General features: G+C 39.9%; 1 protein-coding gene across 3 annotated transcripts in view; it reads left to right on the top strand.

The window, feature by feature from the left end:
* IQCA1 (IQ motif containing with AAA domain 1) overlaps positions 1-18,027 on the top strand; it is a 199,567-nt gene that overhangs the window by 127,201 nt on the left and 54,339 nt on the right. For all 3 annotated transcript variants that reach the window (XM_037850163.1, XM_037850161.1, XM_037850162.1), the window contains 2 exons: positions 2,363-2,430; positions 14,191-14,273. In XM_037850163.1, coding sequence (XP_037706091.1) covers positions 2,363-2,430; positions 14,191-14,273 — 151 coding nt within the window. The remainder of the gene's footprint in view (positions 1-2,362; positions 2,431-14,190; positions 14,274-18,027) is intronic.

Here is an 18,027-nt window from a genome sequence, read left to right as displayed (position 1 = left end):
AATAAAGTGAGAGCAATCTGTTTACCTGATTTCTAGATTATTATATAACTACAAATAATTGAGACTGTGGGGTATTGGCAAAGGATAAACTTGTAGATCAGTGGAACAGAACAGAGAACCCAGAAATATAGCCACACAAATGCTCAACTGGTAATGGACATAGGTGCAAAAACAATTCGGTGGAAGGAAGACATAAACTTTTTAATAAATGGTGCTGGAGCAATTGGACATCCATATGGGGAAAAACAAAACTTTGACCTAAGTCTCAAACATTATACAAAAATTAACTCAAAATGGATCACAGAATTAAATGTAAAATGTAAAACTATAAAACTTGTAGAAAAAATAAAAGAAAGCCTTCAGGATCTAAGGCTAGGCAAAGAGTGCTTAACATGGACACAAAAAGCAAAACCTGTGAAAGGAAAAATTGATAAATTGGACTTCCTCAAAACTAAAACTTTTGTTCTGAAACAGACCCCAGTGAGAGGATGAAAAGACAAGCTACAGACTGGGGGAAAGTATTTGTACCCACATATCTGACAAAGGACTGGTATCTAGAGTATGTAAATAATTCTCAAACTCAACAGTAAAAACACGAACAGTCCAGTTAGATAATACACAAAGACATGAAGAGACATTTAACCCAAGATGGCAGACTGATGGCTAATAAGCACATGAAAAGATGTTCGATATCATTAGCCATTAGGGAAAAAGCAATTAAAACCCCAAGGTATCAAGACACACCCATTAGAGTGGCTAAAATTAAATATGACAATGCCAAATGTCAGCAAGGAAGCAGAGAAACTGGATCTCCTACATTGCTGGTAGGAGGGTAAATGGGCTGGAGAAGAAAGTTGGGCAGTTTCTTGAAAAACTGAACATGCGACTACCATACAACCCAGCAGCTCTACTCACGGGTACTCATCCTAGAGAAATAAAAACGTATGTTCCCACAAAAAACTCGTACACATGTTTACAGCAGCTTACTTGTAAGAGCCAGAAACGGGGGTGGGAGGGGTGCTTTTAATAGTAGATATGACAACTTGGACGAATTGCCTGAGAATTAGGCTAAGTGCAAAACAGCCAATCCTGTTTATAACATTCTTGGAATGACAAAGTTGAAGGAATAGAGAAGAGATCGGTGGTTTTCAGGGGTCAGTAAGGTGGTGGTGAGAGAAGGACGTGGGCATGGCTATAAAAGAGTGACGGAGGGTCCCTCGCGGCGATGGAATGTTCTGTATCTTGACTGCATCGATGTCTGTGTCCTGGTGGTGATCTTGTGAGGTTGTTCCGCAAGGAGTTACCATTTGGAGAAACTGGGCAAAGCGTCCATGGAATCCCTGTGCATTATTTCTTACAACTGTGTGTGAATCTACAGTTACCTCAAAATAAAAAGTTTACTTTTTAAAAAAGAATGGCATGCAACTATATGCAACTGCATGAGTGGATTCTGCCATCGGAGCACTAATCGAAAGACACACGAGTATAAATTGTGCGAAGTTCTAGAGTGGGCAGTGCTGGTCTACAGTGACGGCAGTTTAGCGGTTGCCTGCAGAATGGAAAGCAGGATGGGAGTTACTTCAGAGGTGATGAAAATGTTCTCTGTTTTGAACTGAGTGGTGGTTCTGTAGTTTTATGTAAAAAATTAATCAGCCTGTACCTGGCTGCACTGGACCATACATTAAATTTTACCTCAGTTAAAATAAAAATAAATAAATGAAAGAGGAAATGGAAGTGGAGGGGTAAAAGAGATAAGCATTAAGGGCCTGACTCCTGCCAGTTGTGTGTGACCAGGGTCATGGGTCCCCCGAAGCCTGAGGTCGCCTGATACAGAAGATGAGGCTGGAGAGGGAGGGAGAGGCCAGGCCGGAATGACTGAGTATAGCACGCTGGGGAGTCTTACCTTCATCCTGTGGGCAACTGTGAGAGTGATGCGAACTGTTTTAGAAGATCCCTCCGGGCTGTCCCAGGAAGTGAAGGCAAAGCTCCCCAGGAAGCAGAGGTGGGCAAGGCGTGGCCTGCAGGCTCCAAGATGGGGAGTGTAGCTCACGGAGCCAGCCATGCCCGCAGCTCTCTCCTCCTTGGTTGCACTCTGGGCCCGAGCCAGGAGGAGGAGAGCCAGCACGCTCAGGGCCTGTCTGTGCAGAGGCAGCCTTCCCTTTATCCACAGGGGGTCATGGCCACAGAAGCAGGTTGGGGATTTTAGGGCCAATCTCTCTGTTCATAAAAACGTGGCAGGTCCATGGTCAGTATCCACAGTTGACTTTCCACCTCCCCCAGGAACCACTTTGCTTAGCTAATTTTTGGAGCTAATTTGATTACTTGTTTTGACTAAACTGTTGACTATTTCCATTTCTTTCAGAAAAATGCAGAGAAGAAAGGCAAAAAAGGGAAGAAGGGGAAAAAGAATAAAGACCTGACAGCTGACAGGTGAGGGGTGCAATGGTTTTGTTGTAACAGGCAGGAGAAGGGAGCAGTGAACAGGGTAGGGTCCCCAGAGCAAAGCCTTGGACCCCTGAGACACAGCCTGCATCCTCGGCCCTCAGCCTGGCAGGGAACCCCCTGTCTGCACCACACCCCCTTCCTCCTCGCAGGATGGGGGAAAGGGCGTGGGGCCCTCTGCAGCTCTGCCCAAAGGCGCTGGCATCCTAAATTGGAAAGATGCGAGAGAACGATCCAGAAGACAACCCTGGGCTTCCTCGTGCTTCTGAGTTCCTGTGACTGCTTTTGAAGTTTTAACATTCTCAGGGTTTTTCAGAAATTATACACTGATCAAACTTTCGAGTAAACACCTCACTCCGAGCTCCTTGAGAGCAGGGACGAGTCACACTTACTCCTCATCCCTGGGCCAGCCCCGTGAGGCGCGTAGGAAAGGGCACAAAGGATGGGGTTTCGTCTCGAAAAAGAATACCTCGGTTTCCTTAACCTTCAATGGCGGAACTTCAGTCTTAATGAGTAATTTTTAAAGTTCATGTTTTACGCTGGAAAAAAAGGCACTTGAGTGCTTTAACTTTGAAAATAAATAGTACCTAGGTTTTCAAATATTTTCAATAATTCTAATTAAAATCCCTAATAAATGAGTGTCAGAAATCATTTTGAATGTGTACGTTGTCCCCCATGGGTCTTGTTAATGGGCCAACATGAGGTGCTCCCCCTGTTTTGGGGTGCTCCCTAGCCCTCCCTTGAGTGCCAGTGATACGTTTCACTGCTTGAGAGAAGATCCATGACAGAAAAGCCCAGCTCCAGAGCCTCAGCTTGGAATCCTCCTGGGGGTAAGAGGAGCCCAGAGCACCCCCAAGCCAGTTCTTGGGTCTGTGGAAACCCCCCAAGGAGACCAGAGCACCCCCAAAATAGCACATGTGTCTGCAGACACCCCCAAGGAGCCCGGAGCACCTCTGACATAGCACTTGTGCGTGGAGCCCTAGCAAGTGGCCTCTGGAGACCCGGTGTGGGGGGTGGCTTTGGCACTGCCTGGAGAAGCCTCCTGCAGAACATCCTGGAGGGAGGGGCTGCCTGGTTCCTCACTCAGAGCCTGTTCTAGTTTGCTAATGCTGCCAAATGCAAAACACCAGAGATGGACTGGCTTTTATAAAAAGGGGGTTTATTTCACTACACAGTTACAGTCTTAAGGCCATAAAGTGTCCAAGGTAACACATCAGCAATCGGGTACCTTCACTGGAGGATGGCCAATGGCATCCGGAAAACCTCTGTTAGCTGGGAAGGCATGTGGCTGGTGTCTGCTCCAAAGTTCTGATTTCAAAATGGCTTTCTCCCAGGACGTTCCTCTCTAGCAAGCTTGCTCCTCCTCAGAAGGTCACTCACAGCTGCACTGAGTTCCCTCTCTCTGAGTCAGCTCATTTATATGGCTCCACTGATCGAGCCCCACCCTGAATGGGTGGGGCCACGCCTCCATGGGAACATCTCATCAGTCATCACCCACAGCTGGGTGGGGCACATTCCAAGCAAATCTAATCAGCACCAAAACGTCTGCCCCCCAAGACTACATCAAAGATAATGGCATTTGGGGGATACAATACATTCAAACTGGCACAGAGCCCATTGTTTGGGGAGAGGTTCAGGGCCGAGGCGCTCTGACGGACTGCTGCCGGGGGGACCCGGTCATCCCACAGAGACCCCGGACTCCAGTGACTGGGGAGGCTGTCCATTGCACAAACCGGACAGCTCCTGGGAAGGCTGCGGGTCTCCAGGGGGCCTGATGGTCCCTTCCCTTGGAGATGGTCCCTTCCATACACGAGCACAGTGCCACGGGGAATTTTAGTAGCTGTTAAAACGTCGCTTTTCTCCTTTGTTGTTACATTAGTCCCAAAACATAGAAAAATGTTTTGGGGCAGATCTAGTGACAAGTCAGAGGTCAAATCAAATCTATCAATGTGACCCTACCACCGAGTTAAAAGTATCAATTCTCATTCTCTGGCGTGTAACGTGTTGCCTTACTGAACAAAATGCTGCCTTCGCAGTATCAATCACACACGTGCGAGGCGTGGACGATGTTCATTAGACGTTGAGCATAATCATGGCCAATCCTTTACAGTTGAACTGTAATAAATGGGCTTTAAGCCATTCTCCAGGGAAGTTAAGCGAGACCAGCTTTTATCCACTTTTATGCCCAGGAGTACGGAAATACCTGCTCATCTCATTCCCAGAAGATGGTTCATTTTAATTTTAAACAGTCTATGTTACTAGACTAGGGTTAGTTCTGCTGAAATAGTCTAAGACAAATCTTATTTCCCTCATCAAATGATTGTAACCCTTAAGCCAATATTTTTATCATAGGTTAAGGTAGTTTTAAAGTTTTGCTGGAAAGATCCAAATATAGATTTATGTTCAAGGCATCTCAATATACCTGTTGTTTATTTTAGAGACTTTTCTTCAATTTTATATTAATGTTTTATAAATGTGTTTATAAAACAAATGTTTTTATTAAATGAGTATCCAAGTTAAAACACAGTAGTTGGTACTTCTTTACTATAGGTCAGATACTGTCATCCCAAATTCAGTTTCAATAAAAACTTTCCTAATTCTCAGCAGAGGGCACATGATTTTAAATATATCTAGTAGAATACAATTCCAGTCGAATGCGTTATTAGATTCCTGATTTTTCTTTTGTGAAGACACATTTGAGCGTCACATCCAGGGAAGCTACAACTTTTAAGGTAATCAATTTCCTGTCTGCTTCAAAGATGGAAGCAGAAGCTAAATTACCCTAATTTTGCCAACTGGCCATTATGGGTTTATTGTTTAAATTTTATCAAAGAAATAATCCCACTTCACCCATTGTTAGTTTTGTCCTCAGGGAAGTGGGGCGGTCTGGGGCAAGGAAGCAGGAAGGGCTCACAGAGTCCTGATGACCTCAGTGTGTTTCCCTAATTTAAAGTTTGGGAGGCTCCACCCCCAATTCCTGGGTCAACTCCAATTAACCCCGTTAGAAGACTGGAAATGGTTATTTGCAAAATTACTGTTACCATTGCTTGTGCACTACCGAAGTTTTATCTTTTGAGAAAGACTATCCACCTACAAAAAGTGCCTTGGTAAAAACAGTTCTGGTTTGATTCATCACTTCTTTTGTTTCTTTAAGTGATGAGTGCATGCACGATGGACCGTTGATGAGCCAATGTTGCACTGTGGATGCAGTCCTAATTTTACACACTATTAGAAGAGAAGATATTCAGTATAGAAATGTTGCCTTGAAGCAGCATTTGCAAAACATGCAAAATTTGCATCTGCATTTGAAAAACATAAAGGAGGTTTTTGTTGCTTTAAAAAAATATGAATGGGGTCATTGAATTAACATTTATCCCATTTGTATTTGGGTTGAATCCAACTGAAATTGGAGATGTTGCCACTTAAGTTGTGAAGTTAGGATGGCAAGAAGCTAATTTAGTTCTCCATATCCCTAAGAGAGAAAAAGCAACTTGGGTCTCCTTTAATCAAACTAACCTGCATCATAGAGTAGTCAAAGAAATGTTTAAATGTGGTTATATTTACATTTCTTCAATGTAAAGACTAAAGTAGGACAGAAGAATGAGGCCCCTGGAAATAGAAAAGGAAAACAAAAGATCTCAAAGAATCACATTGGGCAGAATTAGAGTTTCATATATCTGAATTCTTAGTTAATTCTTTTAGGAGTTTCCTACGTCAAATGGGATACCATGTCCATTTGTTCTTAGTATAAATTACCAGTGTCCAAGGCCCTCTGAGAGACGTGGTTTTCATAGCTGTCCACACTGGGGAAAAGTGTAACACCCTCCTAGAAATCATAACATTCACAACTTCAGACATTTTATTCTACCGTATAAGAATTATCACCACTGTAAGCTTTTGCTATTTATAGATATTTATTTTAAACTACCATGCTATTGGGTTAAAATGAAGCATAAATTTCATGAAGGATTAATGAGCTACTACTGCTTGCACTTGCTAACTGAATATATAATTATGGACCCACTGTGTGACTCTTATTAGGTAATTTCCAATTCATATTTGTGCCATCATGAAGACTGATGAAAAGGCAGAAAGTAGGAGTTATAGATGGTTTCAGATGCCCAAAGATATACTTCTTATTAATAGGAAACATCAGTTATGCACATGGGTAGGACGAAGTATCATTTTTAAAAAGTCTAATTTAGCCAGCCAACCAAGATGGCAACAAAAGATGCTCCAGGGTGCTGTTCCACCACAGAATCTTTGAAGAACTAGCAAAACTGGCAGAGCTGTCTTCCTCAAAATTCCAGAAAACACTTAAAGAGTTGCAGTTATTGGGTGAGGGCTAAATCAAGAAAACACATCTTTAAATATAGTAGAAGACTCCCTGGTGTGGTGTGGAGCCAGCCTGCACTCTTCCTGTGCATCCCTAGTCCTGTTCTGGAGGGAGCAGAGTAACCCCTATGCGCACATACTGGGATGCCGATATGTAGGAGGCAGCCTGAAAGACTGAACCAGGAAACTTGTCTCTGGCTCCTCCTCCCTCCCAGAATTTGCTTTGCAGACAGAAGAAGCTTGGGGACAGCTAAAGAAGTGTAAGAAACAATTAAGTCAAAGTGGCCTGGGATAAAAGATGATCTGCTTTAAGTCGTACAGTAAAGGACCCAGGAGGGGGAGACAGTCTATTTCACAGAGAGATGAGGGGATATTCAAATCCCGTAAATGGGGGGATTCCTGTGGCTAGAAGCAAGCACAAACCCAGCACAAGACACAGGCTCTGGAAAGACAGAGAGACCCTGAACTTGGCATTTGCCTCAGGCATTTCTTCTTGATAAGATGAAAAAACTGTGAAGAACAGCACCAGACAAATCAGAGCCAATTTGCAAAGCCTGAGAAAGGTGATTTTTGCTTTGGTTGGTTTTTGTTAGCTCCAGACACTCAAGGAAATCTCTTTTGAATCACTAGGTGGATAAAAATTTCAGGAACAGAAAGCTCAAGGACTAAATTCCAGACTTATCACTTTTAAATATTAAAATGTACACTGTGTAACAAAAGATTACAAGACGAAGAAACAGGAAATGATGGCCCATCCAAATGGACAAGATACAAATCCAGAAACCATCAACAGAAAAGATCATATTTTAGACATACTGGACAAAGACTTTAAAAAATGATCCTCAATATGCGCATGGAAATAAAGGAAAATGCAGAGAAAGAAATAAAGATATCAGGAAAACTATGACCAAACAACACGTAAATCTCAAATAAGGGACAGAAATTTTTAAAAGGAACCAAATAGAAATACTGGAAATGAAGACTACAACAACTGAAGTGAAAAAGTCCCTATATGGTTTCAACAGCAGAATGGAGCTGGCAGCAGTAAGAATCAGTGAAGTCAAAGAAAAGACAATTGACATGATTCAGGATTTGGAGCCGAACAAGAAAAAAGAATTTTAAAAAGCGAACGGGGCATAAGAAACCTGTGGGACATCAGGTATACCAAAATATGCATTATGGGAGTCACAGGAGAAGAAAGAAAATGGGGAAGAAGAAATATTTCAAGAAATAAAGGTAGAAAATGTCCCAAATTTAATGAAATGCATGCATATGCACATTCAAGAAGCTCAGTGAACCTAAAACATTATAACCTCTAAGAAAACCATGCCCAGACACAAAGTGGTCAAGCTGTCAAATGCCAAGGAAAAAGAGAGTTCTCAAAGCGGCAAGAGGAAAGCAACATATTATGTATAAGGAAGTCCCAATAAGATTAAGTACCAGTTTCTTGTCAGAGAAGGCAGTGGGACAAAATATTTAAAATGCTGAAAGAAAATAATTGCCAATCAAGAATTTAGTATCTGGCAAGACTGTTTTTCCAAAATGAGGGGGAGATCAAGACATTCCAAGATAAACCAAAGCTAAGGGAGTTGGTCACCACTAGACTTGCTCTACAAGCAGTGCTAATGGGGGTTCTTCAGACTAAAGAGAAAGGACACCAGACAGTGGGTTGAAGTGGCATAAGGAAATAAAAATTCCCAGTAAAGGTAGACCTATGAGTAATTATAAATGCCAGGGCAGTTGTATTTTTTGGTATGTAATTCCACATTTTAATTCTTACAGTTCCTAAAAGGCATAGGCAGAAAATGTAATGATAAATCTATGGTTTGAGACAACAAAGCATAAAGATATTATTTGTAACAAGTAAAACAAAAAAAGTGGGGGGGGATAGACGGAGGGGTATAGCAACATTGTATGTGTATGCTACTGAAATTAAGTTGGTATCAAATCAAAAGTGATTGCTTTAGATTTAGTCTGTTAGATTTTTGTGTAATAGAAACCACAAAAAAATGAAAAATATATACAGAAAGAAATGAGAAAAGACTCAAAATGGTGCAATACAAAATACCAAATAAATATGAGAACAGGCATTAATGGAAGAATTGAGAGACCAATAAAAGGTATAGACTTACATACCTTTTATGGCAGAAGAAAGTTGTGCATTATCAGTAGTTAATCAGTAGTTACGTTAAATGTAAACGGATTAAGCTCCCTAGTCACAAGTAAGAGTATTGTAGAATGGATAACAAGAGACTCACCTTAAATTCAAAGAAACAAGTAGGTCAAAAGTGAAACATCAGACAGATTTGAAGGGAGAAATAGATGATTCTACATTAATAGTAGGAGTCTTCAATACACCACTTTAACAATGGATAGACCATCTAGGCAGAAGATCAGTAAGAAAATATGATACTGTAAACCAACTAGACCTAACAGATACATACAGAAACTTCAACCCACAGCAGCAGAATACACACTCATCTCTAGTGCACATGAATCATTCTCCAGGAAACACCATATGTCAGGCCACAAAACAAGTCTCAATAAATTAAAAAATATTAAAATCATACAGTTTTTCTTCTCCAACATAATGGAATGAAGCTAGAAATCAGTAATAGAAGGACAACTGGAAAATCTACAAATATGTAGAAACAGAGCAACACACTCTTAAACAACAAATGAATCAAAGAGGAAATCACAAGGGAAATTGGGAAATATCTCGACATGAAGGAAAATGGAAACACAGCATACCAAAAATTATGGGATACAGCAAAAGCAGTACTGAGACGGAAATTTAGAACTCTAAATGCTAACATTAAAAAAGATCTCAAATTAGAGACTGTATTAGTTAGGGTTCTCTTGGGAAATAGAATCAATAAGAGATGTCTCTGATTATCAAATTGTAAAAGTGACTCACGCAACTGTGGGTATGCACGAGTCCAAATTCCGCAGAGCCGTCAACAAACTGTTAACTCCAAGGAAGATGTCCGATGAACTCCTCAGGAAATGAAGTGGCAACTTCGACGATCTCCTCAGGAAATGAACTGGGATTTCTGACGAATGTGCTCGATGAACTCCTCAGGAAACGAACTGGCAACTTCGACGAGCTCCCCAGGAAATGCTTCACTGGGCAGCCGAAGAAGAAGTGAAGGTTCTCTAACCGTCCCGCTTATAAGCCTTCAACTGATCACCTGGACCAAATCCAGCCAATTGCATTCTCTCATTGTGGAAGGCACGCCCCTTGACAAGTCATCAGTCAGCCGCAGTCAATTGACTGATGTTCCAACAAACCAGCCCGTTGGTTTATTAACCAGCCTCAAATATCTTCACAGCAATCGTCAGGCCAGTGCCCGCTTGACCAGACAGCTGGGTCACCTAGCCAAGTTGACACATGAACCCAACCATCACAGAGACCAAACCTCACAACTGGAGCATCTAGAAAAAGAGCAAACTAAACCCCCAAGTGAGCAGAAGGAAAGAAATAACAAAAATCAGAATAGAGATAACTGAAATCAAGAAGTAAAAAAAAAAAAAAATAAGACTCAATGAAACCAAATGTTGCCTATTTGAAAAGCTTAGTAAAATCTATGAATCTTTGGCTAGACTGACAAAGGAACAAAGAGGACACAGATAAGTAAAATCAGAAATGAATGGGGGGGCATTACTACCGGCCCCACACAAATAAAAAGGATTATAAGAGGATACTATGAAAAACTGTATGCCAAAAAAATTTAGATAACCTAGGTGAAATAGACAAATTCCTATTCTCAATCAAGAGACTGAGTCAGTAGTATAAAAAAAAAAAATCTACAAACAAAGAAAAACCCAGGACCAGATGGCTTCACTGGTGAATTTTAAGAAACGTTCCAAGAAGAATTAACACCAATTCTGTTCAAACTCTTCCAAAAAACTGAAGAGGATGGAACACTTCCTTACTCATTTTATGGGGCCAATATCATCCTAATACCAAAGCCAAGTAAAGATACCACAAGGAAAGAAAACTACAGGGCAATATCCCTTATGAATGTAGATGCAAAAATCCTCAACAAAATGTTAGCAAATTGAATGCAACAGCACATTAAAAGAATTATACACCATTATAAGGTGGGATTTATCCCAGGTATGCAAGGGTGGTTCAACATAAGAAAATCAATTAATGTAATACATCACATTAATAGAATGATGGAAAAAAAACACATGTTCATCTCAATTGACACAGAAAAGCCATTGGACAAAACCTTTCTTGAAAGAAGCTAGGAACAGAAGGAAATGTCCTCAACATGATATAGGGCATTTATGAAAAACCCACAGCTAACATCATACATAATGATGAAAGACTGAAAGTTTTCCCTCTCAGATCAGGAGGAAGACAAGAATACACACTGTCACGAACTGTTATTCAACATTGTACTGGAATTTCTATTCAGAGCAATTAAGCAAGAAAAAGAAATAAAATGTGCCCAAATTAGAAACGAAGAAGTAAAGCTGCCCTATTTGTGGATGACATGATCCTATATTTAGAAAATCCTGGAAAAAAAATCCAAAAACTACTAGAGCTAATAAAAGAATTCAGTGAAGTAATGGGGTACAAGATCAATATGCAAAAATCAGTAGTGTTTCTATACATTAGTAATGAATATTCTGAAGAGGAAATCAAGAAAATAATTCAATTTACAATAGTAACTAAAAGAATCAAAGAATTGATTCTTTTAGTTAAAATAAATTTAACTAAGGATGTAAAGGGCTTATTCATAGAAAATGACTTATTCATGGAAAACTGCAAAATGTTACTAAAAGAAACCAAAGAAAAACTAAATAAATGGGAGGATATTCCATGTCCATGGAATAGAAGACTAAATATCTTTAAGATGTCAGTTTTACCCAAAGCTATTTACAGATTCAACCAATCCCAATCAACAGCCTTCTCAGAAGAAGTGGAAAAGCTAATCATAAAATTTATATGGAAGGGTAAGGGGCCCTGAATAGCCAAAACCATCTTGAAAAAGGAGAAGTTGGAGAACTCAGACTTCCTAATTTTAAAACTTATCACAAAGCTACAGTAGTCAGAAGAGCATAGTACTGGCACAAGAACAGACATATAAACCAAAGGAATTGATTTGAAAGTTCAGAAATAAACCATCAAATCTATGGTAAAGTGATTTTTGACAAGGGTGCCAAGTCCACTCAATGGGGAAAGAATAGATTCTTTAACAAATGGTGCTGGGGCAACTGGCTGTCCATACTGAAAAGAATGAAGGTGGACCCCTACCTCAAACCATATACAAACATTAACTCAAAATGCATCAGAGACCTAAATATAAGAACCAAAACTATAAAACTTCTAGAAGAAAACATAGTGAAACATCTTCAGGACCTTGTGTTAGGCAATGTTTTCTTACACTTTATTCCAAAAGCACAAGCAATAAAAGAAAAAAATAGATAAATGGGACTTAATCAAAGTTTTAAACATCTGTGAATCAAAAGACTTCATCATGAAAGTAAAATAACAACCTACCCAATGAGAGAAAATATTTGGAAACCACATGTTCCGGTTTGCTAATGCTGCCCATTTTGCAAAACACCAGAAATGGATTGGCTTTTATAACAGCGGTTTATTTGGCTACAAAAGTTACAGTCTTAAGGCCATAAAAGTGTCCAAGGTAAGACATCAATGATAGGGTACCTTGACTGAAGGATGGCCATTGGCGTCCGGAAAACCTCTGTTAGTTTGAAGGCACGTGGCTGGCGTCCACTTGCTCCCAGGTTGCGTTTCAAAATGGCATTCTCCAAAGTGTTGCTCTTGGGCATTTTGTCCTCTCTTAGCTTCAGCTGCTCTTCAAAATGTCACTCTTAGCTGCTCTGAGTTCCTTGTGTTTGTCAGCTCATTTGTATGGCTCCAGTGATTTAATTCAGACCCACCTTGAATCGGTGGGGTAGCACCTCCATGGAAATTGTCCGGTCAAGTCATCACCCACAGTTGGGTGGGTCTTATCTCCATGGAAATATCCAATCAAAAGGTTACACCCTAATCAAAAAGATTACTCAATCTGCCCCCACAAGATTGCATCAAAGATAATGGCATTTGGGGGGGCCATAATATATCCACATATCAGATAAAGGTTTTGTATCCAGAATATATAAATAAATCCTACTACTCAACAACAGAAGACAGACAACCCAATTTAAAAAATGGACAAAAGACTTGAACAGACATGTCTCCAAACAGATATACAAATGTCCAGAAACCACATGAAAAGATGCTCTACATCATTTAGGCATTAGGGAAATGCAAATCAAAACTACAATGAGATACTATTTCACATCCACTAGAATGGCTACTAATAAAAAAAACAGAAAATTTTAAGTTTTGGAGAGGATGTGGAGAAATAGGAACACCCTTTCATTGTTGGTGAGAATGTAGCGTAGTGCAGCTGTTGTGGAAAACGGTTTGGCAGTTCCTCAGAAAAAGTTAAGTATATAATTGCCATGTGACCTGGTGATCCCACATGTAGGTATATACCCAAAAGAAATGAAAGTAGGGACTTGAACAGATGTTTGCATACTGGTGTTCATAGTGGCATTATTCACAATTGCCAAAAGGTGGAAGTTACGCAAGTGTCCATCAACAGATTAATGGATAAACAAAATGTAGTATATACAAACATGGGATATTGAAAATGGAATTTTATTCAAACATAAGAAAAGGAATGGAGTCCTTATAAATGCTACAACATGGATGAACCTTGAAGACGTCATGTTGTGTGAAATAAGCCAGACAGAAAAGAACAAATATTGTATGATTTCACTGATAAGAAATAAGCAAATTCATAGAGTTAGAAACTAGAGTACAGGTTACGGTGGGTTGGGGTAGGGTAGGAATGTGGAGTTAATGCTTATTGCCACATAATTTTTGTTTGGGATGATAGAAAAGTTTTGGAAATAGATGGTGGTTATGGTAGCACAACATTGCAAATGTAATTAACACCACTGAAGTATATATTTGAATGTGGTTAAAAGGGGAAATTTTAGGTTTTATGTATGTTTTTGGAATAAAAATTAAAAAAGAAAAACAGGACTGTCCAACACAAACAGTAAACCCTAATGTAAACTGTGGACTATAGTTAATAGTACAATTATAATAATTTTCTTTTATCAGTTGTAAAAAAGGTGCCATACTAATGCAAAGTATTAATAAGAGGGGATTACATGGAAACCCTGTATGTTCTGCATAACTTTTCTATAAATGTACAAGTTCTCTAATAATAAAAATTCTTCTCTAAAGCCCAATTGATCCCCAAATTGTAGCAACACCTCAAAAATCCATGTTTTTGCATATAGATCCTTTGAAATAGATCTGACTTGAGTTTTCTGTATATATGTCTGTTAACTGAGACACAGCTGCTTTATTCCTAGGACCATCGAGTCTCTGTATAAGGAACTCGTGGAAGAAGGCTTGCTGATCCAGTCTCTCAAAGTCAGCCTCTCTGATTACATTGGTAAGTACACAAAGAATAATGCATGTATGTGTCCCGGGTTACCCCTTGGGTTTAGAGGTTCCAACAGCTGGAGATATGCTTCATTTGCATTTCATCCATACCAAAACTTGCCCTGTGATGGCTTCCAATAAATGATTGTTGGATTGAATTGATTGGAATAACTAAAGAGGATTCTGAGAACTAACAGGTTCTCCTGGTAAAATGGGTACATGGTAGAAGCAGGTTTTTGAACCTGCTAACAGGGTCCCTAGGGCAGACTTTCTGGCATGAGCTAAAGTGAGGAAATTAAGAATTCCTCAGGCTTTCATGTTGAGACATAATGCCAAGAGGGGGCAACACCTGGTGCTCTCAACACAGTGCTTACGGGGGGCCCTTCCGGAAGAGACCACCACAGAGGTGGCTGCGAGGAAGGGGGTGGTGCCGTTTGCTACCACAGTCTTTGACTAATGTTTTTCCCCTAATTTTTAAAAAACAATATGGTAACCTGAAATCACACTGAAAGTTTAAAATTGCTCAGGGTCATACCACCCTAATGCAGATAGTATTTTCACTTTCTTGCACCGCCAAGAATGCAGACGTTCTCCTACATCACCACAGGAGGACAGAATCACACTCGGGACATTTAACATTAATATGATACCATTACCTAATATATAGGCAATATTCAATTTACCCAGTAACCCTAATAATGTCCTTTATAACTGTTCATCTCTCTCAGTCCAAAATCTAGTCAAGGATCATGCGTGCAATTGTCTTGTCTTTTTAGTCTCCCTTAATTCCTTAAATTTAGAACAGTTACTCAGCCTTTTTTTTTTTCCTTTTGGTCTTTCACAATATTGACATTTTGAAGCATCTGAGCTGTTTTCCAGACAGTCTCTCAGTTGAATTTGGTCGTATCCTTGTGATTTGACTCAGGTTAAACAGTTTTGACAGGAAATGGGTGATACTGTGTGCTTCTCAGTGTTTCACGCCGGGGATACCTGTCCCATCTCTGGTGATGTGAAGGTGAATCTCTTGGTAAAGGCGCCATTCCCCTGAGTTCTCCACTGTAAAGCTTCATTTTTCCCTCTGTAATTAATGAGTAATCCATGGGGTGTTACTTTGAGGCACTGGGTTTCTTTCCTATCAGTCTTTCATGCAAAGTTTTAGCATCCATTGATGATTTTTGCTTGCATCGGTAATTGCTATGGTGGTTGTAAAGTGATGGTTTCTATTTCTATCATTCCTTCTACATTTGTAAGATACCATTCTTCTGTAAAGAAGTTTCCCTCCCAACCCCCTTTTAAAATTGTTGCACTGTCAGTGTGGACTCATGTACTCTTTTATTCAAAGTGTTACAATCCATTCCTGTAATTACTCATTCTGATGTTTACGTTGACTCAAATTTGGCATGGGGGAGTAAGAAAGCTGGGATTTTCCTCTGACCAAAGGATGCATCCTTTAATCTCTTTGGAAGAAACCCATGTTTCTTTCTAAAGGGCTTGGAGGAGCCTTATATTTCCTAGCAGTATAAGAATTTTACCAGAATATATATATTGGAAATGTATTGGGTTCCTGTTTATTTGATGTGTCTCATTCTAGGGTTAGAGTTTTCTCCTGGATTCCTTGATTCTATTCTGTTACTTCTGGCCCGTTTATAGCAGAGCGCTATCTCTTATTCATGGTTTGATCTCTGTACTCTATCCCCATCTACTTTCTTCTTTCACATCTTATCTGTTTTGTTCATCACTGAATTCCTGGTTCTTACGACTGCACCCAGCACATGGCATATTCTCAAAAAATACTTATGGACTGATTTTACGTCTCATCAATAATTTCTTGTCAGTTCTGGACTTTTTCAGTGATCTCTCTGTTGGTTGCCAGGTAGCATCTTTAAGATGCTGTTGTAGTGTCCCAGCTGCTTAAACAAATGCCCCACAATGGGCTGCATTAACAACAGAGTTTATTGGCTCATGGTTTCAGAGGCTGGAACGCTTGCTTCTTCCTGGGGCCGGTCCCTTCTGGCTGGCTGCTGGCAATCTTGAGGGTTCCTTGGCTTTTTCATCACAAGGCAATGCACATGGCAGTGTCTTTTCCTTTCTTTTCTGGGTTCCGTTACCTTCCAGCTTCTGGCTGCTCCCCATGGCTTCTCTTTTTCCTTCTCCAATTTCCTATGCTTGTGAGGACTTCAGTCATACTGGATTAAGGTCCACCTCCATTCAATTTGGGTACATCTTAAGTAATATCTCCAAAGACCCTATTTACAAATGGATTCACACCCAGAAGACCAGGGATTGTGAACTGAACATGCCTTTTGAGGGAGACATGATTCAATCCCCAACAGATGCCTAACGTCAAGTGGGTGGGGTCAGCCACTTAAAGGTGACCCTAGGTGAAAAGGACCTAGTCTAGCAAAATTAGTAAATTACCCCAAGGGCTGACTCCCTAAGGCCATGTCCATTTTTTTTTTATTTTGTTCCAGTGATGATCCTTATCTCAAAAGATGGCAGTAGGAGTTCCCAAATTCCAAAATAAAAATAGAACTACTAGATAGCAAAACCAAAATCCATGGACAACATTTATAGCAAAACTACATGACAAGATAAGCCCTAGAGCCCTAAAGTGCAAGGCACTGGGGACACTGGAGGACCCAAGAACAGATGAACCCCAAATAATCAGCAAGTGCCCACTGGGAAGTGCAGTGGACCAAAGTGAGAACAGCTGCTAAAACCGAGAGGAGTCTTGCCCACTTCAGTAGCTGTAAGTGTGAAGTGCCCAGAATAAGCAAGTCTGGAGGGGCTGGAGCAGTTTCACCCATGTGAGCCCTTGAAAGTGAGTGACCGTGGCTCCCTTCCAAGGCGGGGCCCTATATTGGGAAGAAACTCTTGGAAGTGGAATCAAAATTGAGCTGGACAGGAGCAATGGAGATGAAAGAGAGAAAATGTCCAGAAAAATTTGGAGGAGGGGAACAGAGCCAGGGTATCTCAGAAAGGAAGTCACCATATTTTTAACATATATGAAAACTACAGAAGAGATTGCTCCATGAACTTAGAAGGTGAACTAAACCTTCTTCTAAGTATATTAACTCACATAAATTTGAGCAACTAAAAGTTCAAAGTCAAACCCCATGCAAAGTTTTTATAAGAAAAAGGGCAATAGGAGGCAAATTAACATCCCCAAAGACATGCCCATAAAGCGTATCAAAACTGGAACCTACCCTTTCAAATTAAGCTGGCATACATTAGGAAAATGATAGAAGACATAGGAACAGCATTGAGTAGAATGTGAAAAATTCAGAAATGAAGTGGCTAAACTCAAGAAATATTAGAAATGAACAAAAAAAAATTTTAAAAACGCTAAATTACTGTGAATACAAGACTGACAACAAATAATGCCTTAAGAGAATTAAAAGAGCAAAGACAAAAATGAAGAAACAGAGTAATAGGATTGAAAGAAAGTAACAAATAATGAAGACAGGCAAAGAAGATCCAAAGTAAAGATAATATAGGTCACTGAAGAAAAAAGCAAAGAAATAGAACAGCATACTAAGAACTGTAAATCATGAAAACTTTCCTAAAATTAAAAAGGAAATTTAAACCATATAAGGAATGATTTATCACACTGTGTACCTGAGAATATCAACTCCTATTGATAACAGCAAAATCTAATCAAGTACCAAACTTTAAAGTAAAGGAAAAATCCTTTAGACATCTCCAGGCACAAATGACCATGTGAATCACAAAGGAAAGAAAATTAAGTTACCATAAGACTTCTC

The sequence above is a fragment of the Choloepus didactylus genome, chromosome 9, assembly GCF_015220235.1.
Source record: "Choloepus didactylus isolate mChoDid1 chromosome 9, mChoDid1.pri, whole genome shotgun sequence".
In the NCBI taxonomy this organism is placed as follows: Eukaryota; Metazoa; Chordata; class Mammalia; order Pilosa; family Megalonychidae; genus Choloepus; species Choloepus didactylus.
The sequence above is the reverse complement of the archived record's forward strand: the minus strand, read 5'-3'. Positions and strand labels throughout refer to the sequence as shown.